The sequence below is a fragment of the Manis pentadactyla genome, chromosome 4 (assembly GCF_030020395.1).
Source record: "Manis pentadactyla isolate mManPen7 chromosome 4, mManPen7.hap1, whole genome shotgun sequence".
Lineage (NCBI taxonomy): Eukaryota > Metazoa > Chordata > Mammalia > Pholidota > Manidae > Manis > Manis pentadactyla.
This window is the reverse complement of record NC_080022.1, coordinates 135,716,163-135,736,803: the sequence shown is the minus strand read 5'-3', so window position 1 is coordinate 135,736,803 and position 20,641 is coordinate 135,716,163. Positions and strand designations below refer to the sequence as shown.

The following is a 20,641-nucleotide window of genomic DNA, read 5'->3' as shown; positions in this document are numbered from 1 at the left end:
TTCCCACAGTACAGTGTGCTGGACTGTTTATCTGACCTAACATTAGCAGAGAGCTCACAATGAGGTATTCCAGTGATTTACAGATGCCCGATGCAGGCCAGCCTCCTTGACAGCACCTCAAGCACTTGTAAAAAGTACATATTCCTTTAAAAAAAAAAAAAAGTACCTATTTCTGGGCCCCATGCTTGCAGATTCTGATTCGGTCTGGTGTATAGTCTGGGAATCTGTATTTTTGGCAGATATCCCAATGGCTCATTAAGTAAATTATGATACATCCTTAATTGGAATACTATGAAGTGATGAACTGAGGTGGCTTGTATGTTCATCACATGGAAATTTCTCTCAAGATACATTGTTAAGTGCAAAAATTTAGATGCAGAACAGTTTATATAGCATATTCTTATTCCTACTTATATATGCATAGAGAATTTCTTGAAGGATACAAAAATTTACAAGAGTACTTGCCTCTGGGCAAGAGAACGGGTTTGAAGTTAGGAGTCTTTTTTCTTTCTTTTCTTTTCCTTCATTTTATTTCTTCTTCCCTTCTCCTTCTGCCACTTGTGTTTCTATTTCAGTTAAGGAGAACAAGCTCTCCAGGTGATCCTGATTTACAACCAGGTTAGGAAACCATGGCTGCATATCATACCTCACCGTATCCTGGACGCAACAAGGCCATCCCTTCACATCTCAGATTGTTTATGAGCTTTGGTTAAATTTTTTCTGAGTCGTAGATCCTTGACCAGATTGCTGATGCCAAGGTTTTATGGGCCTCAGCCACAGGGTTTGGGAGAGAGAGACATTCTCATGTGACCCATCTTTACCAGCCTGACTCAGAGTTGCTAAGACATGGGTAAACTATTTCAGGGCAGCCAATGTCAAGGACCCGATTTAGAACCAGATGCCCGTCTGGGTATGAGTCTCAGTTTTGCCCTTTAGATTCGTCTTCTATAATTTGGGAAATGATACCACCTTGAAGAGTGGAGGTAAGGGTAGAAAAGTGGGATGTTGTCTTGCCAGTGGGTTTCAGCCTTTGGCAAGTTCGCTATGGATTCAGTGTGACCAAAGAAATGACAGTAGAACGTTTCTTTGGGGTGAAAGGGTTTATTACTCAGCTTGTTCTCCCGGCGGCAGGTCGAGCACTACTAACGTCTCTGCTTCCGCCCATAGTACTGGGCTGAGCTGGCTATATAGCGCAATAATAACTTATTACCTAAAGGTGTGGAAGCAGTAGCCTAGCAACAGGCCAGTTACATCATCAAGTGGTTAAAGTTCAGTGAGGATCCGGGCCATAGGAACCCCAGCTTCCCCACAGATATAAGTAAATCTGTTTGTCATAGACAGGGGCCTCACAAATGGTGGTATTAGAATCCTCATCACCAAAGGTCACTTTCTGTAAAGGGAGTGTGTGTCACCCACTGGTTGTCCCTGCCCATGCTGTGGGCACTCATTCCACCACCCCCTCCAGCCGCTGCTTTGATGGGAGCACCCCAGTGCATGCAGCACCCTTTTCAGGCAATCAGTGGATCCTCAGCAAACTGCTGGATGCAGGGGGTGACCTTTGGCTCCTTGACAAGAAGGGTTGAAACCCACAGACCTGGGCCCTGACAGCAGGAAGGAGTGCAGCACTGCGGTAAGGACCCCCTGAGGCTATGTCCCAGGTAGGGCACTGAGCTGGGACTCAGGAGGCCAGGGGCTAGTTCCAGGGATGGCACGGGGCTTGTGGTGGCCTTGCCATTGGCACTGGACATGCAGGACTCAGTTGCCGGAAGTTAACCAGTGGTAAAACTTCGGGCAAGTCTAGTGAAACTTTCTGGTCATTTATTCAGTGGGGAGGAAGAACATTTACAATTTTGCCCAGCCTTTAATTAGCACTTACTTCACGTCAGATGTTCTGAATTAAATTGTTAAATATTAACTAATTTAATCTTCACAGCAACCTTCTCAGGAAGGTATTGTTATTATCCCCCATTTTTACAGATGGGGAGACTGAGTCCCACTGACATTAACTTGCTAAGGTCACACACTGCCAGGTGTGATGTATTCTAATGAGGACTAAATAGCATAACAAATGTGAAGCCCAAGGGCATGCACAGTCCTGGGCACCTGAAAGGAAGGGGGAGGTGGGCAGAGTCCTCTCTTTCTGCCCTCTGGTTCTGTTCATTAGCTGTTGGGCCTTGGACAAGTGATTTCACTCCTCCCGCCCTAGTTTCCTCATCTGTTGAAGGAGAGAGTTGGAAGAAATTATTGCCAAATCATCTCCCTGATAATGTTTCATACCTTTACAGAATCACTCAGGTCTTTCCCTTTTCAGAGATTTCCCTCCCTGGGGCTTCGAGTCCTCAGACCCTCCCAGTGCCAGTGAAGGCCAGGTAGCCCCTAGCTGCGCCAGCCCTGAGCATCTCTGGTGTGTTGCAGATGGTGGAGTTCATGCAGCGCTGCACCTCCCACATGCAGGCCATCATCCAGGGTTTCTCCTGTGACCTCCTGAAGATTGACCCCCCTTGGCGGCTCATCTGCAGCCTGCCCCGGTTTGGGAGCCTCGTGCAGGGGTGAGTGCTGCCTTGAGCAGAGTGGGATGTTCTGCATCACCACAGCCTTCCTCGGCATGTGGGCCACCCTGATCCCCTCCATGTCCATCCCCTCCAACAGCTGGCGCACCTAGATTGGTAGGTCTGAAGGAGAGGGTGTGGCTGCTGAAAAGGCTGGTCACAGATGAACGTTCAGCTGTCCCCGCACTGCCCTAGGAACATCCGAGGGAAATGAGTCTGGGCTCCAGTGGGAACCACCCAGGGTCAGCAGAGAAGGAACTTTTCAGGTACCAGGAGCCCAGGGAGCAGCTAGCTGGCTTTTGTCATCTCCTCAACCATGGAAAGAGTGTTCCTTTATTACTAAGTTTGCAAAAACTACAAATGCTTAATTTACTGTTCCTCTGGCTATTTTAAGCTGTGTAAGAGACTTGCTGCTAGCTGGGTGGGCACTCCACCAGCCCCATCACAGCTACAGGAGGTGGGCCTGGGCTTTTTTCCAAGCTCAGGGACAGAGTTATTTTAAATTTGGGGACTTTTTTGATGTAGGTATGTATGCGAGGATCCTTCCTATTTTGATTTTCTCTGATGACATCTTTCTGTGATCAGGGTAGCTAGACTTGTTGTGCTCTCACAGGGCTGTCCTTCCCTGCACATCGAGTCCTGGTTTTCATTGGGTGACCTGGATGCCACTGGTTCCAGGGCAGGAGGAGGTCATGATTCCTCCAAGTATTAGTTACTCCTAACTGCTCTCCTGGCTTCTCTTGCATGTCTTGGTTCTTTGTTCAGCATCCAGAATGACCTTTTAAGAATGGAAATTGGCCTGTGCCCCTCTGCTAAAAACCCTTTAGGGCATTCCCCATGGCTGTCAGGACCTCCTCCCAAGTACTCCACCTGGCTTTGGAGGTCAGGTTGGTCCAGCTCCGCCCACCTCTGTCACCTCCTCACCTGCCGCTGCTCCTCCCCTTGTATGGAGTTGGGAGACTTGTTGCAGTTTGTCATTATTTTATTTATATATATTCTTCATTTTTCTGATTAGACTGTGAACACCAAGAAGGCAGGGCCTGTGTCTATCTTGCTCATCACGGGCCGCCCTTCACTGCCTGGTGTGTGGTAGGGCTGAGTATGAGGCCTGGGGGTACGTGGGCCAGCCTGAGAGGGAAACCCAAGTTTAAGTGTTGATACACTTTAAAAATTTCAATTACTAACCTAGACATACCGTCTCTTTTCTAATGAGATGAAACAGTATTCTTGTTAGGTGGTTGAACCATACAATGCTTAATAGAAAGTAGGGTGGAAGTGCATCCCCCCACTCCCTTTGTAATGTAAGGAAACCGTATGAATCCTTGAAGAATTGTCCTCTCAGACCTGTGAGTGATGCCGTGTCAGGTGAGATTCCTCACAGGTGTGTTTACACAGAGCTCAGTTTGGGGAAAGAAAAAAAGAGCACCTAATTGAGAAGAATAGATGGTTCTACGGTTGCAGATAATTGCAGTCCATTTTTTGTCCCTCCACCCAGCTGAGTTTACTTACACAGACTTGGCCTGAGGAATGTAGGTTGGTCTGACTTGCAGGTGTCATCCATGCCCCTGTTAGAGAACAGCCAGCTCCTTTGTTTAAGCAGAGCCCCTACTGACCAAAGAGCCACCCACACCACCAAGAGGCCCCCAGGTGGGCAGGGGGGCCTGTCAGTGGTATGCTTCTGTTCCAGCGCTGCTGGGGAGTCCCGCCCCCACTGCTAGCTCCGAATCTGCTCCCCTGGGCAGGAAATGGTCCCCTGTCTCCCGGATCTTTGAGGCCTAAGCATATAGGCTGTGTTTTTGGAGGAGGTGGAGGATTTGGTTTAAGAAGGGAGCCTGTCCACTAGATTATGGCGACCATATAGCTATCCTCTATACTGGGTGGTGTGGAGAGAGAAAAGGATGCTATCACTCATGATGCCAGAGCACCAGGTGTAAATTGGGATGTCCTAGTTTCCCTCAGTCCGAATTGTGGAGTCTTTACTTAAATAGCACAGTGGCTTAGAGTGGGGAAGGGACGGCCTGGCCCCACTGGGTTGCTGAGGAGTGTCTTGCCAATGGGTTTCAGCCCTGGGCAAGTTCGCTATGGATTCAATGTGACCAAAGAAATTAACAACAAAACGTTCTTTGGGGTGAAAGGGTTTATTACCAGTTTGTTCTCCCTGCGGTAGGTTGAGCACCAGTGTCTCCACCTCCATCCAGAGTCCTGGGCCGAGCCCTCTATATAGCACAATAATAGCTTATTGCCTAAAGGTGTGGAAGTGGTAGACTAGCAACAGGCCAGTTACATCATCAGGTGGTTTAAGTTCAGCTAGGATTCTGGCTATAGGAACCCCAAGGTCCCCACAAGGAGGGAGAGCCTTAAAGTACTTCCAAAAGCAGAAGTAAAGCATTCACATCTGTTCACGAAGAGTGGGTACGTGGGGCCTCACAGACCTGATGTGGGGTGGGACTGAGTATACATGTCACCCGCAGCTCCTTTGTCATTTGCCAAGGAAGGGAAAGTGGCTCCACCATGACAAAATGTTTTTTCCTTCAATCTGAGCCCAAACCACTCAGTCAGCAAGCATTAACTGAGCAGCTGCTGCATGCATGCCACCGTGTCAGGCCTGGGAGCCAAAGAAATATAAGTCTCTCCTTTCAAATCACCTCCAGTTAATGGGGGCTCTGGTGTGCAAGTGGTGGTTTGGGTGTATATGTGGGAAAAACAGTGGCTGGAATGGACAGCATCAGGGCCTGGTCCCTGCCGCTGCCCTGTGACTCCTGGCTGGTAGATTTTCTCTCCCTGGACTCCATTTTTTCCATCTATAAAATTTGGAAGTTGGACAAGATCTACTTTATGTGTCTTTCAAACTTTGACCATCTGAGTCCACACTCCCACCAAACCTAGCAGCTTTAAACAACAATAAATATTTGTGTCAAATGATTTTGGTGGGTCAGGACCTGGGAACTGTCTTAGCTGGGTGGTTCTGGCTCAGAGTTTCTCAGGAAGTTGCAGTCAAGATGTTGGGTTTGAAGTCATCCGAAGGCTTGACTGGGGCTGGGAGATCCAGTTGCAATGTGGCATACTCACAAGGCTGGCAGATCGGGGCTGGGCTTTTCCATAGGGCTGCTGGAATGTCCTCACAGCCCGGCAGCTGGCCTCCCCCAGAGCAAGTGATCCAAGGGGGGTCAAGGCAGAAGCCCTGCGGGATCCAGCCTTGGAAATCAAACACGCTGTCATTTCTGCAGTGTCCTGTTGGGTCAGCCCTCTCTGACCTGTGGGGGGCTTCACAAGGGCATGAATACCACTTATGGAGGTGGGGATCATGGGGTTCCTCTCAGAGGCTGGCTATTGTGTCACCTGTCATAGTAAAGTTAAAACCTACTACACATTCTGACAACTTGGTTCAACATTGTTCCTCTGGATATGGGTGGTTGATTCTTACCTTTTTTTCCTCTTTTAAATACTTCTAGACAACCTAATGGCTCTCCTAACTGACTGCTTAAAGCTGGGGTCATCTCTGCCCAAAATATCCACAGCTTTGGCTTTGAGAAGGTAAGAGGTTGCCCCTGACAGCCAGCATTTGCTGGACTAACTGGAGAATAACCTGTCCACAGCTCTGACCCCATCTCCCATGATTGTCCAATTCTTCCTTCCCTATCTTCTCCAAAGTATTAATTTTTTTCTTTACTACTTTTTTTTAGTGTTCCTGTCCTTGTTAAAATGCTGAAAATCCTGGAGAGTTCCCCTGTACAACCTTGGGCTATATTTGGGGAGTTTAGAGAATGATCCTTTAATTTTCACCAAGAGCCCCAGATACATTCCCTCAGAAGAGAAGCGGACAGCTGTGCCGACCACGTGGGTCCTACCTGTGGCTGACCTTGCCCTCCACAAGTTCATGAGCATTGTTGGAATGCCTTGAAGGAACTGAGATTTTTAAACTGAGAAATGTTTTGAGGGAAAATAATATCTTTGGGGTTCTTGATTCTGTCCATTAAAGAAAACCATTGGGAAACTTTGTTGAGAGGCTGGGTGATGTTTGCCAACAGCTCAGCCCCCAGCCCTGTGTCTCTTGGTTGTGCAGAGACAGCCGGGTGGGGGCTGGGGCAGAGGGAATATGGGTTTTGGCTGCACAGAAGCAACCCAGCCCAGTGCTTCAGGCAGGCATCTGACCTCCTTCTGTGAACCCTGGTTTCCTCACTAGTAAAAGGGTAAGAATATTACAACCTTGCAGGTTTCTAGGAAGGTTAAAGATAATATAAAGAATAATGTCCATTGCATAGGGGTATCCAGGAGGCTAGTAAACAGCGCCTCTCATTATTTGTAGCTGGCTGATAAGATTCAGGAGGTATTTTACTTTTCCTCTTTTCTGCCCACAATTTGAAATTGTGCTTTGCTTTCAGTTTTATCTCAGGGGGTACACAGCTGGCCTATCTAGGATGTCTTCCAATAATTGGAGAGAAAGAAGTGATTCAAGCTGATGGTGAGCCTACCTTCTCTTTCTTCAGTGGCTCTTACACATTCATGACCAAGTAAGCAGAGACTGGCCAGTGGGAGGTCTGACTCAGTGCCACGGGACGAATGGGCTTCACGTGACTTCCGTATGTGTGGGAGGGTTTCTACCTAAACACAAGGAAACACTGAAGAATGTATGTCTAAGTGAGGGTTTCTCCACCTGGACACCTTTGACATTTTTGGCTGGATATCCTAGTGGAGGGTGGGGGGAGCCATGCTGCACCTTGTAGGGTGTTTAGGAGTGTCCCTGGTCTCTCCTTATTAGATGCCATAGCAGCCCCCAATGCCCCCAATGGGAGTAGTAGCTCCCACCCGCCACACTGTGATTATGACAACCAGAATGTCTATATACATGCCAGTTGGCCCTCTCTGAGGACGACTTCTTGGCAAGATGACTCCTGACAGTGGGTAGAGACAGCTTAGTGGCGACTGCCTGTGGTCCCTGTAGGAGTGGAACACAGGCACTGGGGCAGCTCTCAGCAGCCAGCCACAGCAGAGGCAGCAGTGCCTGGATATAGCTATGACAGATGTCTCTGGAGTGTTCTCAGTTCCCAGAGACCTGGCCCCTGTGGGGTCACAGCAGTTGTCCTGGCCAAGGTCGCTTGGCCTCCTTGAACCTGGATGCTTCTTCCCTGCTTAGAAGAAACATCTTTCCAAAAAGTCTCTCTCTGCCAGACACTCAGGGTCCCTCCATTTGCAAAAGACAGGCTCCTTGCTTTCCTGCCCATGCCACAGATCCGTTGTTGGATCCCCTCTCTCTTTCCCACTGCAAGTCACCAGCCCAAGTCACTGGCCTCTTAACTGGTCCTCCATTCTCTAGACACCCCTTTCCACCATTCCCCACCCTGCTGATACAGTCATCTTTCTGAAATACAAACCCAACAGAGCCACTCCCTCCCTGGAATCCTTCAGTGACTTCCTTCCACCTATGCTAAGTTCCCCAGGATGCATTAGGACCTGGGGCGGTGGGGAGGGAGGACCCAAAGTGCCCCCTGGGGCTGTGTAACAGTAAATGCTGTGTAAACACTACTTCTCTGCCTCTGGCTGGGAGAGGTCCGGATGGAAGTAGCTGCTCACCCCCATCTGCTTGAATTGTCCTGCATGTAGCCTGGTGTGGAACCAGAACAGGGTCACAGTGAAGGAGCTAAACCTTCCCCACCCACCCACACTGCAACAGGCTGTGGCTCGCCGACTTACTAATTGCTGAGCAGGAGCACAGCAGGTGAGAAGGAAGCCCAAGGACCTGGGCAGTTGCAGTCCAGGTTCAGGGCTGTGCTGTCCTCTGGGGTGTGGAGATCAGGTTCTCTCAGCCTCAGGATTTCCTGACTGTTGCAATCTGTGGATTTCAAGGGCTACCGCAAGAGAGAAAGAGGAGTTAATAAATAGGCTGAGGGGTGGGGATGATGGTGGCGAGGAGCTCAGTTCAGTCAGCTGATTGACTTCCCATAACCCATTCACAGAGCATGGCTGTGCATGAGATTCACAGGTCTGCGGAGCCATGTCTCTGCCACTGAGGGCACGCGCATGTCTCAGTACCTTAGGTTTCCTGTGGCTCCAGGATTAGTTGGTCAGCTCCTGCTAAGGCAGGAGCTTCATGGTTTCACAGCGGGGCTGCTGAGGCCTTGGAGTGGACCTAGGTTCCTGAGGAGGCCACTCAGCAACCACAGGAGGTGTATCAGGGGCCAGACCCTTCCTTTTGGGAAGTCAGTATAAAGGGGCCCCAGAAGACTGGAAGGACTTAAGACACGGTGTGGACTTGGACATGAGACCGCGGTCGGGGGGGCTGTGGTCTAGGAAAGTGTCTGACACCTCCCTGCCCTTGGTTTCCTCATCTCCAAAACGAGTGATACCTTTCTTATAGGCAGTTGTTGGGATTGAGATGATCAGTGTGAAGTGCCTTGATCAGTAGCTCTTAGTGACATTGGCATTGATGACTCTAAGCCCTCAAGGTCTGATCAGTGAGAAGCCATAGATTCACCCACAGGTACCCCTGCCCCTCAACACCAACCACCCATCTGGTCTTAGGAAAACTCATGCAAATAGTATTTGTTTAGAATGTGTTCAAGGGGCCTAGAAAAAAGGAAAGTGCCCATTTTTTCATCATGTCCTCCTTGCCTGGGCTGTACTGACCACCTTTTCTTCTGTAGCAAGCTGCGGCACCCCCACCTGCTGCAACTGATGGCTGTGGGCCTGTCCCAGGAGCTGGAGAAGACCCACCTGGTGTATGAGCGTGTCGCTATCGGCACACTGTTTGGTGTCCTCCATGAACAGGTAAATGGTGGTTTCACAGATTTGCTTTTGCTGCCCTGCCCTCCCCTCTTCCCCTGCCCCAGCAGCAGGGTTCCCACTTTTCATGCATGGAAGATAAATCTCTGAACTCTTCACTTGTGAACTTTATAAGGCTGATAGGCACCTGATTGGAATGAGTGTGATTTTATTATTGTCTGTCCTGCTTTGTTAGACACTGAAGAGCTCAGCAGACCCAGAAAACACATCTACCTCACTAATCAAACAGCTGGCTGTATTTTCCTACATCTCCACCTGTGCTTTTACGGGCTGTTCTTGGAGAGAGGTTTGTTTACTTACAGGCCTTTGGCAGGCCCCTCTCTCACTTTCGATTTCCTTGTGGGGCCCTCCTCCAGGCCCCACAGACTCGCTGGGACAGATGCCTTGGGCTGAGGTGTGGCTTTGGAGAGGTCCTAAAGCATTTTTTTCTTTCTCCCTGACTTTGTTTAAGGCTGGTGGCAGGAGTGAGAAGAGACCCTCTGGAAGGGCCCTCCCCCAGAATGGCTAGCCCTTCCTTCCTGAGGACCTCCCTGGAGTGTCCTCGTTTCCTTCTTTCTCTGCCCTTCCCCTCTCCTTTGATGAGGGCATTACCTTAAAATGCTATTTCTCTGGGGAAACATTATGACTTTTAGCAGCTGAGTACATCCCTGTGAGTGAATTTCTGTCCTCTTAGGATGAATTTCTTGGTCATCTGACTGGGAAAGGGGCTGGGTTGGCCCTGTAATCTTCAGGGTCCTCCTAGCCGCATAGCCTTAGATGGAGGTGCAGGGCAGGTTCATTGTCAGTGCTGGTCATGGGCCCATCCTAGATGCACATACCAGGCTTTGGGAACTTCATCCCCGTTCTTTGTGGCGTGAATAGCTCAGCTGAGAGAAAGGAGCCCAGCCTTGGGACCAGGGAGCCTGGGTCATTGGGGCCTTGGGCCAGTCACTTACTCTTCCTGAGCTCTAGGTTCCCCATCTGTAAAATGGAGACACTGGGTAGCTGAGAGGGTCAATTAAAGGACTTGGGAACCAGCACAGCGTTGTGCAGCGTGGGGCCGCGCCCATCCTGTTCCTGGCCGTCTGTCTTGCCTGCAGAGGTCCCAGTTCCCCATGCTACACGTGGAGGTGATAGTGAAGCTGCTGCTCCAGATGCTGATGCCCTGAGGTACCTGCATTCCCGGGGCTTTATCCCTGTCCCTCAGCTCCTATGCCATCCACATCGTCTCCACATGGGAAGCCAGGCTGACCAACCTGGAGTACATGATGGGAAGGTGGGTGCTGTAAAGAGAATCTGATCTGGGCAGGATTCCTCATCAATGGGCAGGGCCGTCCATTGCTTGGGAAAGAGGTTTCCCACATGCCTTGTCCTATTGGCCAAGGTGAGAGGGACTTGGGCGAAATTATTTCTGTATAGGAAATTCTCATTTTAATAAACATTTAACAAGTTAAGAGCCCATATTAGCCAATGTGTATGTGTAAATGCTATAACTGTCTATTCCAAAATTTTCAGTGGATTTTCCCACTTAAATTGCCATCGATGTGTGTATTGGAGGGCACAGTCACCATTCTGATTTCCTCCCATTTGTGGTTCTGCTGTCTTCCAGGCCTCCGTCCCCTACTGTGTCCTCTGTATTGCAGGTCATTGAGCAAGAGAGGGCATGAGGGGTGCATGGTGTTTAGGGGTCAGCCGGAAGTGGCTCTGTCATGGCTTCCTCCCTTGCAGTCGCGGGGGCTTACTCAGCTTCTCACTGCAACGAGGCCAGGAAACGTGCCATAGCTGGGCAGCCTGGAAGGAGAGAGAAGGGGACGGGTGCTCATGAGCCTTACAGTCAGTCCATCATCCTCCTAGGCCAGACCCTGGGCTGGGTGGGCGCATATTCCTTGTCTTCAAGGGGCTCAGTGCAGTGAGGGAGGCAGTGACAAACATGACATCATCATTCAAGGGTGGTTGGATGGGCTTCATTTCCTGTTTATCAGGGGTCATCGTCCTCCTGGGAGCTGGGGATTGACCTCCATCTCTTGCCCTTAAACACTGAGAGGCAGGGGAGCTCCCCTGTGCCCCCTCAGTGCCATCCACAGCTCTGAGGCTTTGGCCCACTGTTGGTTCTGCTCTGCTGTGAGGCTTCAGCCACTGGGCAAGCCCCTTGCTTAGACCTGCCTACTTCTGCTTACCCTCATCCCCACCCAGTGTCCAAACACTGAGGCTTTGTTTCTGAGTCTCAGCAGGCCTTTGCTTCCTATATACTCTGTAATGTACTTTTCTTACTGTATGAAAAGCTCTGTGATGGCAGAGATTTCTGTTTCATTCATTGCTCTATCTCAAATGCCCAGAACAGGCCTTCACACAAATGGGGGCACAGCATGTTTTTCAAATGAGTGAAACAGAAAGACACTTCCCAGCCCTCCAGTGGCTCCTGTCCCTCTGCCTGGGGAGGAGGGCAGGGGCCAGATTGTGCCTAACCTTGTGGGCCTTTGGAAGAGTTTGAGTCCTGTCTGAAAAACACTGGGATGTTCTGAAGGGTTTTTTAAGCAGGATGGTATGATGGATAATTTAGTTTTAGGAAGGTCCCTGTCACTCCTACATGTGGAGAGGAGGCTGAGGTGACGAGAGAGGCAGGGGAGCAGTTGGGGTGTGAGTGCAGCAGCTATCCATGGAGAACTGGTGGAGGCCAGGCGGTGCTCAGCTTCAGATTGGGTCCATTCTCAATCCCAGTTAAAACCTTCCGTGGCTCCCCGTTGCTTACAAAGTCCTGGCACTTTGCTGGGTATGGAAGCCTTCCAAGGTGGGGCTCTGCTCACAGTGCCAACCTCATCCCTTCCTATTCCCCTCTGACCATCTGAAGCCATGTGCAGTTCATGCCATGCCATGGTGCTGCTCCCTGCATCTGGCATACTTGGCACTCACTTGTTTACCCTTTTAAACTCACCTCAGACACAGTTTCTCTCACACCCCAAGGGGCCCCTGCTGAAGCTCTGTTACCACCACACTTTGCACATTCCCTTTCTCTGCAGTCAGGTGTGTCTGCTCTGCCAGATGGCGAGCTCCAGGAGGGCAGGGACCATGCTTGTTCATCTTCAGCACCCAGTTCAGGGCCCGCCACACAGTAATTGCTCAGTAAATGTTCGTTAAGTGAATGAATGAGTCTAGATGAAGGGAAAACTTGAAGCAGTTGAAGCAGTTAAGAACAAGTTGACGCTTCGGCTGCGTGTTCAGAAGTAGTGGAAGCTGAGGGGTCTGGACATTTCTGCTGCTGGTGACAAGGGCTGTTCCGGAAGGCTGTAACAGGACCCAAGCTGTTGGCTGGTGGTGGGACACTGTCTCTTGTTGGTGGAGATAAACAACAGTTTCTTCTGTGAATCCTAGAGTTAAATGGAGCTTTGGAAAGGGCCTAGCCCAACCCTGTCCTTTAATAGGTGGGGAAACTGAGGCCCTGAGAGGTGAAGAGATAGTATGTAGTTACCCAGCTGTGGCTAGACCCACATGGAAGAGGATGTTTTCTGGCTGTGGGGACAGGATGGTTTGGTGGTTGGGGGAAGGAAGACCAGCTAAGAGGTCCCAGGCAGGGCTCAGTGGTGACTATGGAACGAAAATAGAAGGGAAAGATGTGAGATGCACTGAGGAGCTGGGGTCCATAGGTTGGCCAAGTGAGGGCTGAGAGGTAACTGGGTAGGAAGGTGTGAGTTCCCCATTGGGCTTGTTGTCCTCATAATGGAACTTCAGGCAGAAATGTCAGTCAGCAAGCAATTGTAGTTGCAACAGTGTATGCTTCTTTGACAGCTGTTAGTATGAGTTGATTATCCAAGAATCCAAAATAGCTTTTAATTCCACTTTTGTTTTTGGTAACACTCTATTTGGGCAGGTTGGTTTGTTGAAGGTTATTGTCAAGGGTAGCGCTCCGTCACTTGGTGTAAAAATGATACAGCAAGTCTCTCCTGTTCTTCAGCTCCTCCTTGTTGGAATCTTTGGAGCCGGAATTGACCTTGCAGGTGGTATCACATAGCTGTAGCCAAATATACTTTTAATGATGTCAGAGCTGAAGCCCAGAAAAATAACTGCCCTAGAATGACAACCAGAAAAGAATCTTTAACAGAGAAAGATAAGAGGGAAAAGTGAGGGAGAGTGAAAGAGAAAGGATGTAAGTCCTGGTCGTAAGTGACTTGTCCCTTGTCAGAGCCTTAGACCAGCCTGAGAGGCCTGAGAAGGGAGGTGATTTCACTTAGAGAATCACCGCGCAACACAAAGAGCCAAGCATGTTAGGGACTCAGAATATATCCCCGACAAGAAAGCACTCCTTGATTTTCCTGTGATATTAATATAATATTGGCATGTGTGTCCAGGCTGTTCCCATTACACCAGGCCACACCTGACTATTCAGAAATACAACTAAAATGTCAATACCAGCTCTTCTACCTTGATGGCTTCCTGAACTCACTGCCATCTATCAAAAGCTCTGCTGTAGGAAATATTATTCAGGGAAGTTTGCTAAAATTCTGAGAAGTCCATCCCATCCCCTAAAATCTGCCCTTTGCCAGACTAGAAAAGAATTTCTGGCCACTTGGCTTTTTAAAAACTTAACTTAATTCTTAACCAGCAACCAAATGCTTACCATACCATTTGTATTAATTTCCTACTTAAAACGTAGTGCTTTATGGCTCACAGAGTGTTTCCACGCACATGATCTTATTTGATGTACATGACAGCTGTGGGCAGAAGTCAGCACTGACCTCACCCTGAGGACTCCGGCTGGCCCAGAAGACATTTGATGGACTCTCAGCATTCCGGTTCTCAGGGAGCCTGGTTGGGAAGTTGAATTATTCAAGCCAATCAGTGAACCTTTGAGTGCTGAACTGAGAGGGCTCATTCACTAGAGGGCAGAGTCAGAAAAGAAGCAATCACAAGTTGATGGAGGAGTTCCAGAAGGCTTTGATAAGCAGATGGAGCTTGAGGGGGGCCTTGAAAGAGTCTTGTATTTATTTTTTCAAAAGTAAGCATTGAGGCTCTAGTGTAAGTTAGAATTATGGAGATACAAAAGATGAGGTGCCTGCTCTCAAGGAGTAACTCTAGTGGAGGGGAGACATAATAAACAATAAATGAAAAAAATAATTCAGATAATAAGTGCTCTGAAGTCAACAAAATGGGACTATTTATTTTATTCAAGTATAGTTGATAAACAATATTATATTGGTTTCAAGTGTATCACACAGTGGTTCAACAGTTACACACAGTATGAAATCCTCACCCCCTGCTAGTGTAGTTACTATCTGTTAACATAGAAAGATGTTACAGAACCACTGGCTGTATTCTCCATGCTGCACTACCATCCCCATGACCAACTTACATTATGATTGAGACTTTTGTGCTCCTTTATCCCCCTCAACTTCCCACCCACAAAATGGGACTACTTTAGAGTAGGTATTTGGGGAAGGCTTCTCTGAGGAGGCATCAAATTAATGCCTCTGTTACCAGAAGCAGCCAGTTGCACTAGGATCTATAGGCAGAGTACACCATGCACATGATGGTGCCAATACAAAGATATGAAGTGGTGAGGTGCTTGGAGAAATTGAGAGGGGGCCCCTGTGATTTGAATGGAGTGAGCAAGCAGGAGAAAACAAAAGGAGGTGGGAGGGTGGGAAAGGCCCACTTGGGTAGGAGTGGTAAGGAATTGCAAGTGTTGGAATAGCCAGCAGTGAGAGTTAGCTCAGGATCTAGCTGGATTTCTAAAAAACCAAGGAGGTTGCCAGTCTTCACAGGCAAATGTTTCACAAATATACTGTGTGCTGATCACAATGATCCTTGAAGACATGAGCCCTACCTTGTGTGTCCAGGACGGAGGTGTACAAAGGGACCTGACTCGCATACCACTTCCTGCCCAGCTGTACAACTGGGCGGCCCCAGAGGTGATCTTACAAAAGGCAGCCACAGTGAAGTCTGGTGTCTACAGCTTTTCAATGCTCATACAGGAGATTCTAACAGGTAGATCGAAGAGTATATTGACCGTGACCAAAGTCCCTGTTTTTAGGTTGGATTTTTCTCCCCACAAGAGTTACTTAGTTTTATGAAAATGCAGACATAGAAAAAGATATCTAGGACAAAATACCTTGGGGAAGATAGAAGATGATCTCCCAGAAATCTTTCTCTTTTCACCTGTTCTTTAAGAATCAGCAAAGCCCACCTGTCAGCTTGTTAATGGTAATGCATTTAATCCAAGCAAAATTTTTAAACTGAGTATTGCTGTCAATGCTTAGGGGTCTCTGTGAGCTTCCCCTTAAAAACTTGTAAATGAGGAGAAAAGACTGGCCTCTGAGAAGTAAACTATGAAATCAAACACACCCAGGGGCCAGTGTGTGTATAAGTAGTGTCGCCTGAAAGACATGGAAGCCCATCCAAGCCTATGGGACTTTAATGTGAAGGAAATGGTCCCATATCTGAAGACAGAATGAATCCTTTAGGAGACCAGGATACACACATCCAGTAACCTTCACTGAGGGGAGTGAGTGAGAGGCAGCTCCCCTTTCCAGTCTCAGAGGCAAACTAAACCTTCCACGAGAAGACTGCATTAGGCTACCGAGCCTCATGCCATGAAACATTCCCTGTGGTCCCCATCGCCAGTGTAGAACCTTTGTGTAGATGATTCTGATACTACTTTTTCTTGTCTCTGCTTCAAGGATTTCCCTGATAATCGGGTAAAGTGGCTTCTGCTTTGTGATTGGAATTCCAGGTCATTTTTCTACAGAGAAAATAATAGTTGGAGGGGTTAAGTAACTTGACTAAAGTTATCCAATTTCATAATGTTACTCCTTCCTATGACTTTTTCCTTAACAGACAACATACCCTGGAATGGCTTAGTTAGCTCAGTTATCAAAGAAGCCGTTGTTTTGGAAAATTATTTAGAAGCTGTCATCAAGCTTCCAAAACCTTATTATGAAATTAAGTCAGGCATCCAGGTCAAGCAGAAAGATCAAACTATGAACCTTCTTCAAGACATCCAGTATATTCTGAAGAATGACTTAAAGGTAAGCTCTAAAGCTGTTAGGAGTTTATTTCTCCTTAGTCATCTCAGGGAAGTAGGGAATTACACACCAAGAAGAAGTTAGAGACCAAGTTGTAAGAAGTTTTGGAAATCCTCACTGCATGTTCCTGAGAAAAGCCTACTGCTTATTAACTTGGTGAAGGCAGCAGGGCATTAATGAGGAAAGCTGGGAGGGGCGCCCTGTAGGCACATGTGTGATGCAATGAATGGCAGTGTAAGTCCGGGGAAAGGAAATCCTGGGCAAAATGGGACTACTAGTCCCAGCCCTGAGGCAGTCTCCCTGCTGCTGCTCTCCGTTGGTCAGTCAGGAGGCCAGCTCAGATGGCAGTGTGGATAAGGAGGAAGGAACTGGTGGCAGGCATCATTGGAAACCATCTGCTAGTACATGTGACTGTGCATACAACAATTATACCATATTTAATTTTTTTTGAAAAGTCCACCCTGGTTTTCTAGATAAGAAGGGATAAGGCGAAGGGGCGGAAGATGGCAGCGTGAGTAGAGCAGCAGAAATCTCCTCCCAAAACAACATATATCTATGAAAATATAACAAAGACAACCCTTCCTAGAATAAAGACCAGAGGACACAGGACAATATCTAGACCACATCCGCACCTGAGAGAACCCAGCGCCTTGCGAAGGGGGTAAGATACAAGCCCCGGCCCGGCGGGAGCCGAGCGCCCCTCCCCCCAGCTCCCAGCGGGAGAAGAATAGGCAGAGCGGGAGGGAGACGGAGCACAGGACTGCTGAACACCCAGCCCCAGCCATCCGGGCCAGAGTGCAGACACAGTACGTACCCAGGGGGCCCTGGATGCTAGGGAAACAGAGCAGCAAGAACAGTGAGCGGGCACTGGAGGCCGGGTGCTGGAGGACATAAGAAAAGCGCACGACCTTTTTTTTTTTTTTTTTTGCTTTTTTGCTGTTTTGTTTTGGCAAGCGCTTTTTGGAAGTCTTAAAGGGATAGAGACCCCAATACTAGGGAAGCAGGGCAGCAAGACCGGTGAGCAGAGGCCTGAGGCTGGCACCGGAGAATAAAGATTTTTTTTTTTTTTAATTTAAAAATTTTTTTCTTTTTTTTTTTTTTTTTTTTTTTTGGTGGTCGTTGTTTTGTTTTCGCGGGTGCTTTTTGGAAGTCTTAAAGGGGCAGGGTGGTTCACTTAATCCAGAGGTAGGGAATCCGGGATCTCTGGGCACCCTAACCCTTGGGCTGCAGGGAGCAGGGAGGCCCCTTACGGAGATAAATAGTCTCCCAGCCGCTCCTGCTCCAACGCGACTCCACCACTTTGGAGTAGCTGCCCGAGCCAGGCCAAGCCCACAGCAACAGCGGAGATAAACTCCATAGCAGCCGGGCAGGAAGCAGAAACCCTGTCTGCGCACAGCTGCCCAGCACAAGCCACTAGAGGTCGCTGTTCTCCCAGGAGAGGAGGGCCACAAACCAACAAGAAAGGAAGTCCTTCCAGCCATCACTCGTCCCAGCTCTGCAAACTATTCCTATCACCATGAAAAGGCAAAGCTACAGGCAGACAAAGATCACAGAGACAACACCAGAGAAGGAGACAGACCTAACCAGTCTTCCTGAAAAAGAATTCAAAATAAGAATCATAAACATACTGACAGAGATGCAGAAAAATACGCAAGAGAAATGGGATGAAGTCCGGAGGGAGATCACAGATGCCAGAAAGGAGATTGCAGAAATGAAACAAACTCTGGAAGGGTTTATAAGCAGAATGGATAGAATACAAGAGGCCATTGATGGAATTGAAATCAGAGAACAGGAACGCATAGAAGCTGACATAGAGAGAGACAAAAGGATCTCCAGGAATGAAACAATATTAAGAGAACTGTGTGACCAATCCAAAAGGAACAATATCTGTATTATAGGGGTCCCAGAAGAAGAAGAGAGAGGAAAAGAGATGGAAAGTATCTTAGAAGAAATAATTGCTGAAAACTTCCCCAAACTAGGGGAGGAAATAATCGAACAGACCACGGAAATACACAGAACCCCCAACAGAAAGGATCCAAGAAGGGCAACACCAAGACACATAATAATTAAAATGGCAAAGATCAAGGACAAGGAAAGAGTTTTAAAGGCAGCTAGAGAGAAAAAGGTCACCTATAAAGGGAAACCCATCAGGCTAACATCAGATTTCTCAACAGAAACCCTACAGGCCAGAAGAGAATGGCATGATATATTTAATACAATGAAACAGAAGGGCCTTGAACCAAGGATACTGTATCCAGCACGACTATCATTCAAATATGACGGTGGGATTAAACAATTCCCAGACAAACAAAAGCAGAGGGAATTTGCTTTCCACAAACCACCTCTACAGAACATCTTACAGGGACTGCTCTAGATGGGAGCACTCCTAGAAAGAGCACAGCACAAAACACCCAACATATGAAGAATCGAGGAGGAGGAACAAGAAGGGAGAGAAGAAAAGAATCTCCAGACAGTGTATATAACAGTTCAATAAGCGAGCTAAGTTAGGCAGTAAGATACTAAAGAGGCTAACCTTGAACCTTTGGTAACCACGAATTTAAAGCCTGCAATGGCAATAAGTACATATCTTTCAATAGTCACCCTAAATGTTAATGGGTTGAATGCACCAATCAAAAGACACAGAGTAACAGAATGGATAAAAAAGCAAGACCCATCTATATGCTGCTTACAAGAAACTCACCTCAAACCCAAAGACATGTACAGACTAAAAGTCAAGGGATGGAAAAACATATTTCAAGCAAACAACAGTGAGAAGAAAGCAGGGGTTGCAGTACTAATATCAGACAAAATAGACTTCAAAACAAAGAAAGTAACAAGAGATAAAGAAGGACACTACATAATGATAAAGGGCTCAGTCAAACAAGAGGATATAACCATTCTAAATATATATGCACCCAACACAGGAGCACCAGCATATGTGAAACAAATACTAACAGAACTAAAGGGGGATATAGACTGCAATGCATTCATTCTAGGAGACTTCAACACACCACTCACCCCAAAGGATAGATCCACTGGGCAGAAAATAAGTAAGGACACGGAAGCACTGAACAACACAGTAGAGCAGATGGACCTAATAGACATCTATAGAACTCTACATCCAAAAGCAGCGGGATATACATTCTTCTCAAGTGCACATGGAACATTCTCCAGAATAGACCACATACTAGGCCACAAAAAGAGCCTCAGAAAATTCCAAAAGATTGAAATCCTACCAACCAACTTTTCAGACCACAAAGGCATAAAACTAGAAATAAACTGTACAAAGAAAGCAAAGAGGCTCACAAACACATGGAGGCTTAACAACACGCTCCTAAATAATCAATGGATCAATGACCAAATCAAAATGGAGATCCAGCAATATATGGAAACAAATGACAACAACAACACTAAGCCCCAACTTCTGTGGGACACAGCAAAAGCAGTCTTAAGAGGAAAGTATATAGCAATCCAAGCATATTTAAAAAAGGAAGAGCAATCCCAAATGAATGGTCTAATGTCACAATTATCGAAATTGGAAAAAGAAGAACAGATGAGGCCTAAGGTCAGCAGAAGGAGGGACATAATAAAGATCAGAGAAGAAATAAATAAAATTGAGAAGAATAAAACAATAGCAAAAATCAATGAAACCAAGAGCTGGTTCTTCAAGAAAATAAACAAAATAGATAAGCCTCTAGCCAAACTTATTAAGAAGAAAAGAGAGTCAACACAAATCAACAGTATCAGAAACGAGAAAGGAAAAATCACGATGGACCCCACAGAAATACAAAGAATTATTAGAGAATACTATGAAAACCTATATGCTAACAAGCTGGGAAACCTAGGAGAAATGGACAACTTCCTAGAAAAATACAACCTTCCAAGATTGACCCAGAAAGAAACAGAAAATCTAAACAGACCAATTACCAGCAACGAAATTGAAGTGGTAATCAAAAAACTACCAAAGAACAAAACCCCCGGGCCAGATGTATTTACCTCGGAATTTTATCAGACATACAGGGAAGACATAATAACCATTCTCCTTAAAGTTTTCCAGAAAATAGAGGAGGACGGGATACTCTCAAACTCATTCTATGAAGCTAACATCACCCTAATACCAAAACCAGGCAAAGACCCCACCAAAAAAGAAAACTACAGACCAATATCCCTGATGAACGTAGATGCAAAAATACTCAACAAAATATTAGCAAACCGAATTCAAAAATACATCAAAAGGATCATACACCATGACCAAGTGGGATTCATCCCAGGGATGCAAGGGTGGTACAACATTCGAAAGTCCATCAACATCATCCA

The 20,641-nt window shown here is 47.3% G+C and overlaps 1 protein-coding gene across 2 annotated transcripts; it reads left to right on the top strand.

Annotated features, from left to right (window-relative positions):
• Positions 1 to 1,386: 1,386 nt before the first annotated feature.
• On the top strand, positions 1,387 to 16,321 carry LOC118917704 (inactive serine/threonine-protein kinase TEX14-like). 2 transcript variants are annotated; one of them, XM_057500928.1, is made up of 3 exons: positions 1,387 to 2,549; positions 9,191 to 9,314; positions 10,409 to 10,552. In XM_057500928.1, exons 1-3 carry the CDS (start codon positions 2,416 to 2,418, stop codon positions 10,475 to 10,477), a joined length of 327 nt encoding a protein of 108 aa, XP_057356911.1. In that variant the 5' UTR covers positions 1,387 to 2,415; the 3' UTR covers positions 10,478 to 10,552. The 2 variants fall into 2 exon arrangements, 1 of the variants encoding a protein (XP_057356911.1); XR_008997177.1 differs by lacking the exons at positions 1,387 to 2,549; positions 10,409 to 10,552 and adding exons at positions 6,546 to 7,011; positions 16,137 to 16,321.
• The last annotated feature ends 4,320 nt before the right edge of the window (positions 16,322 to 20,641 follow it).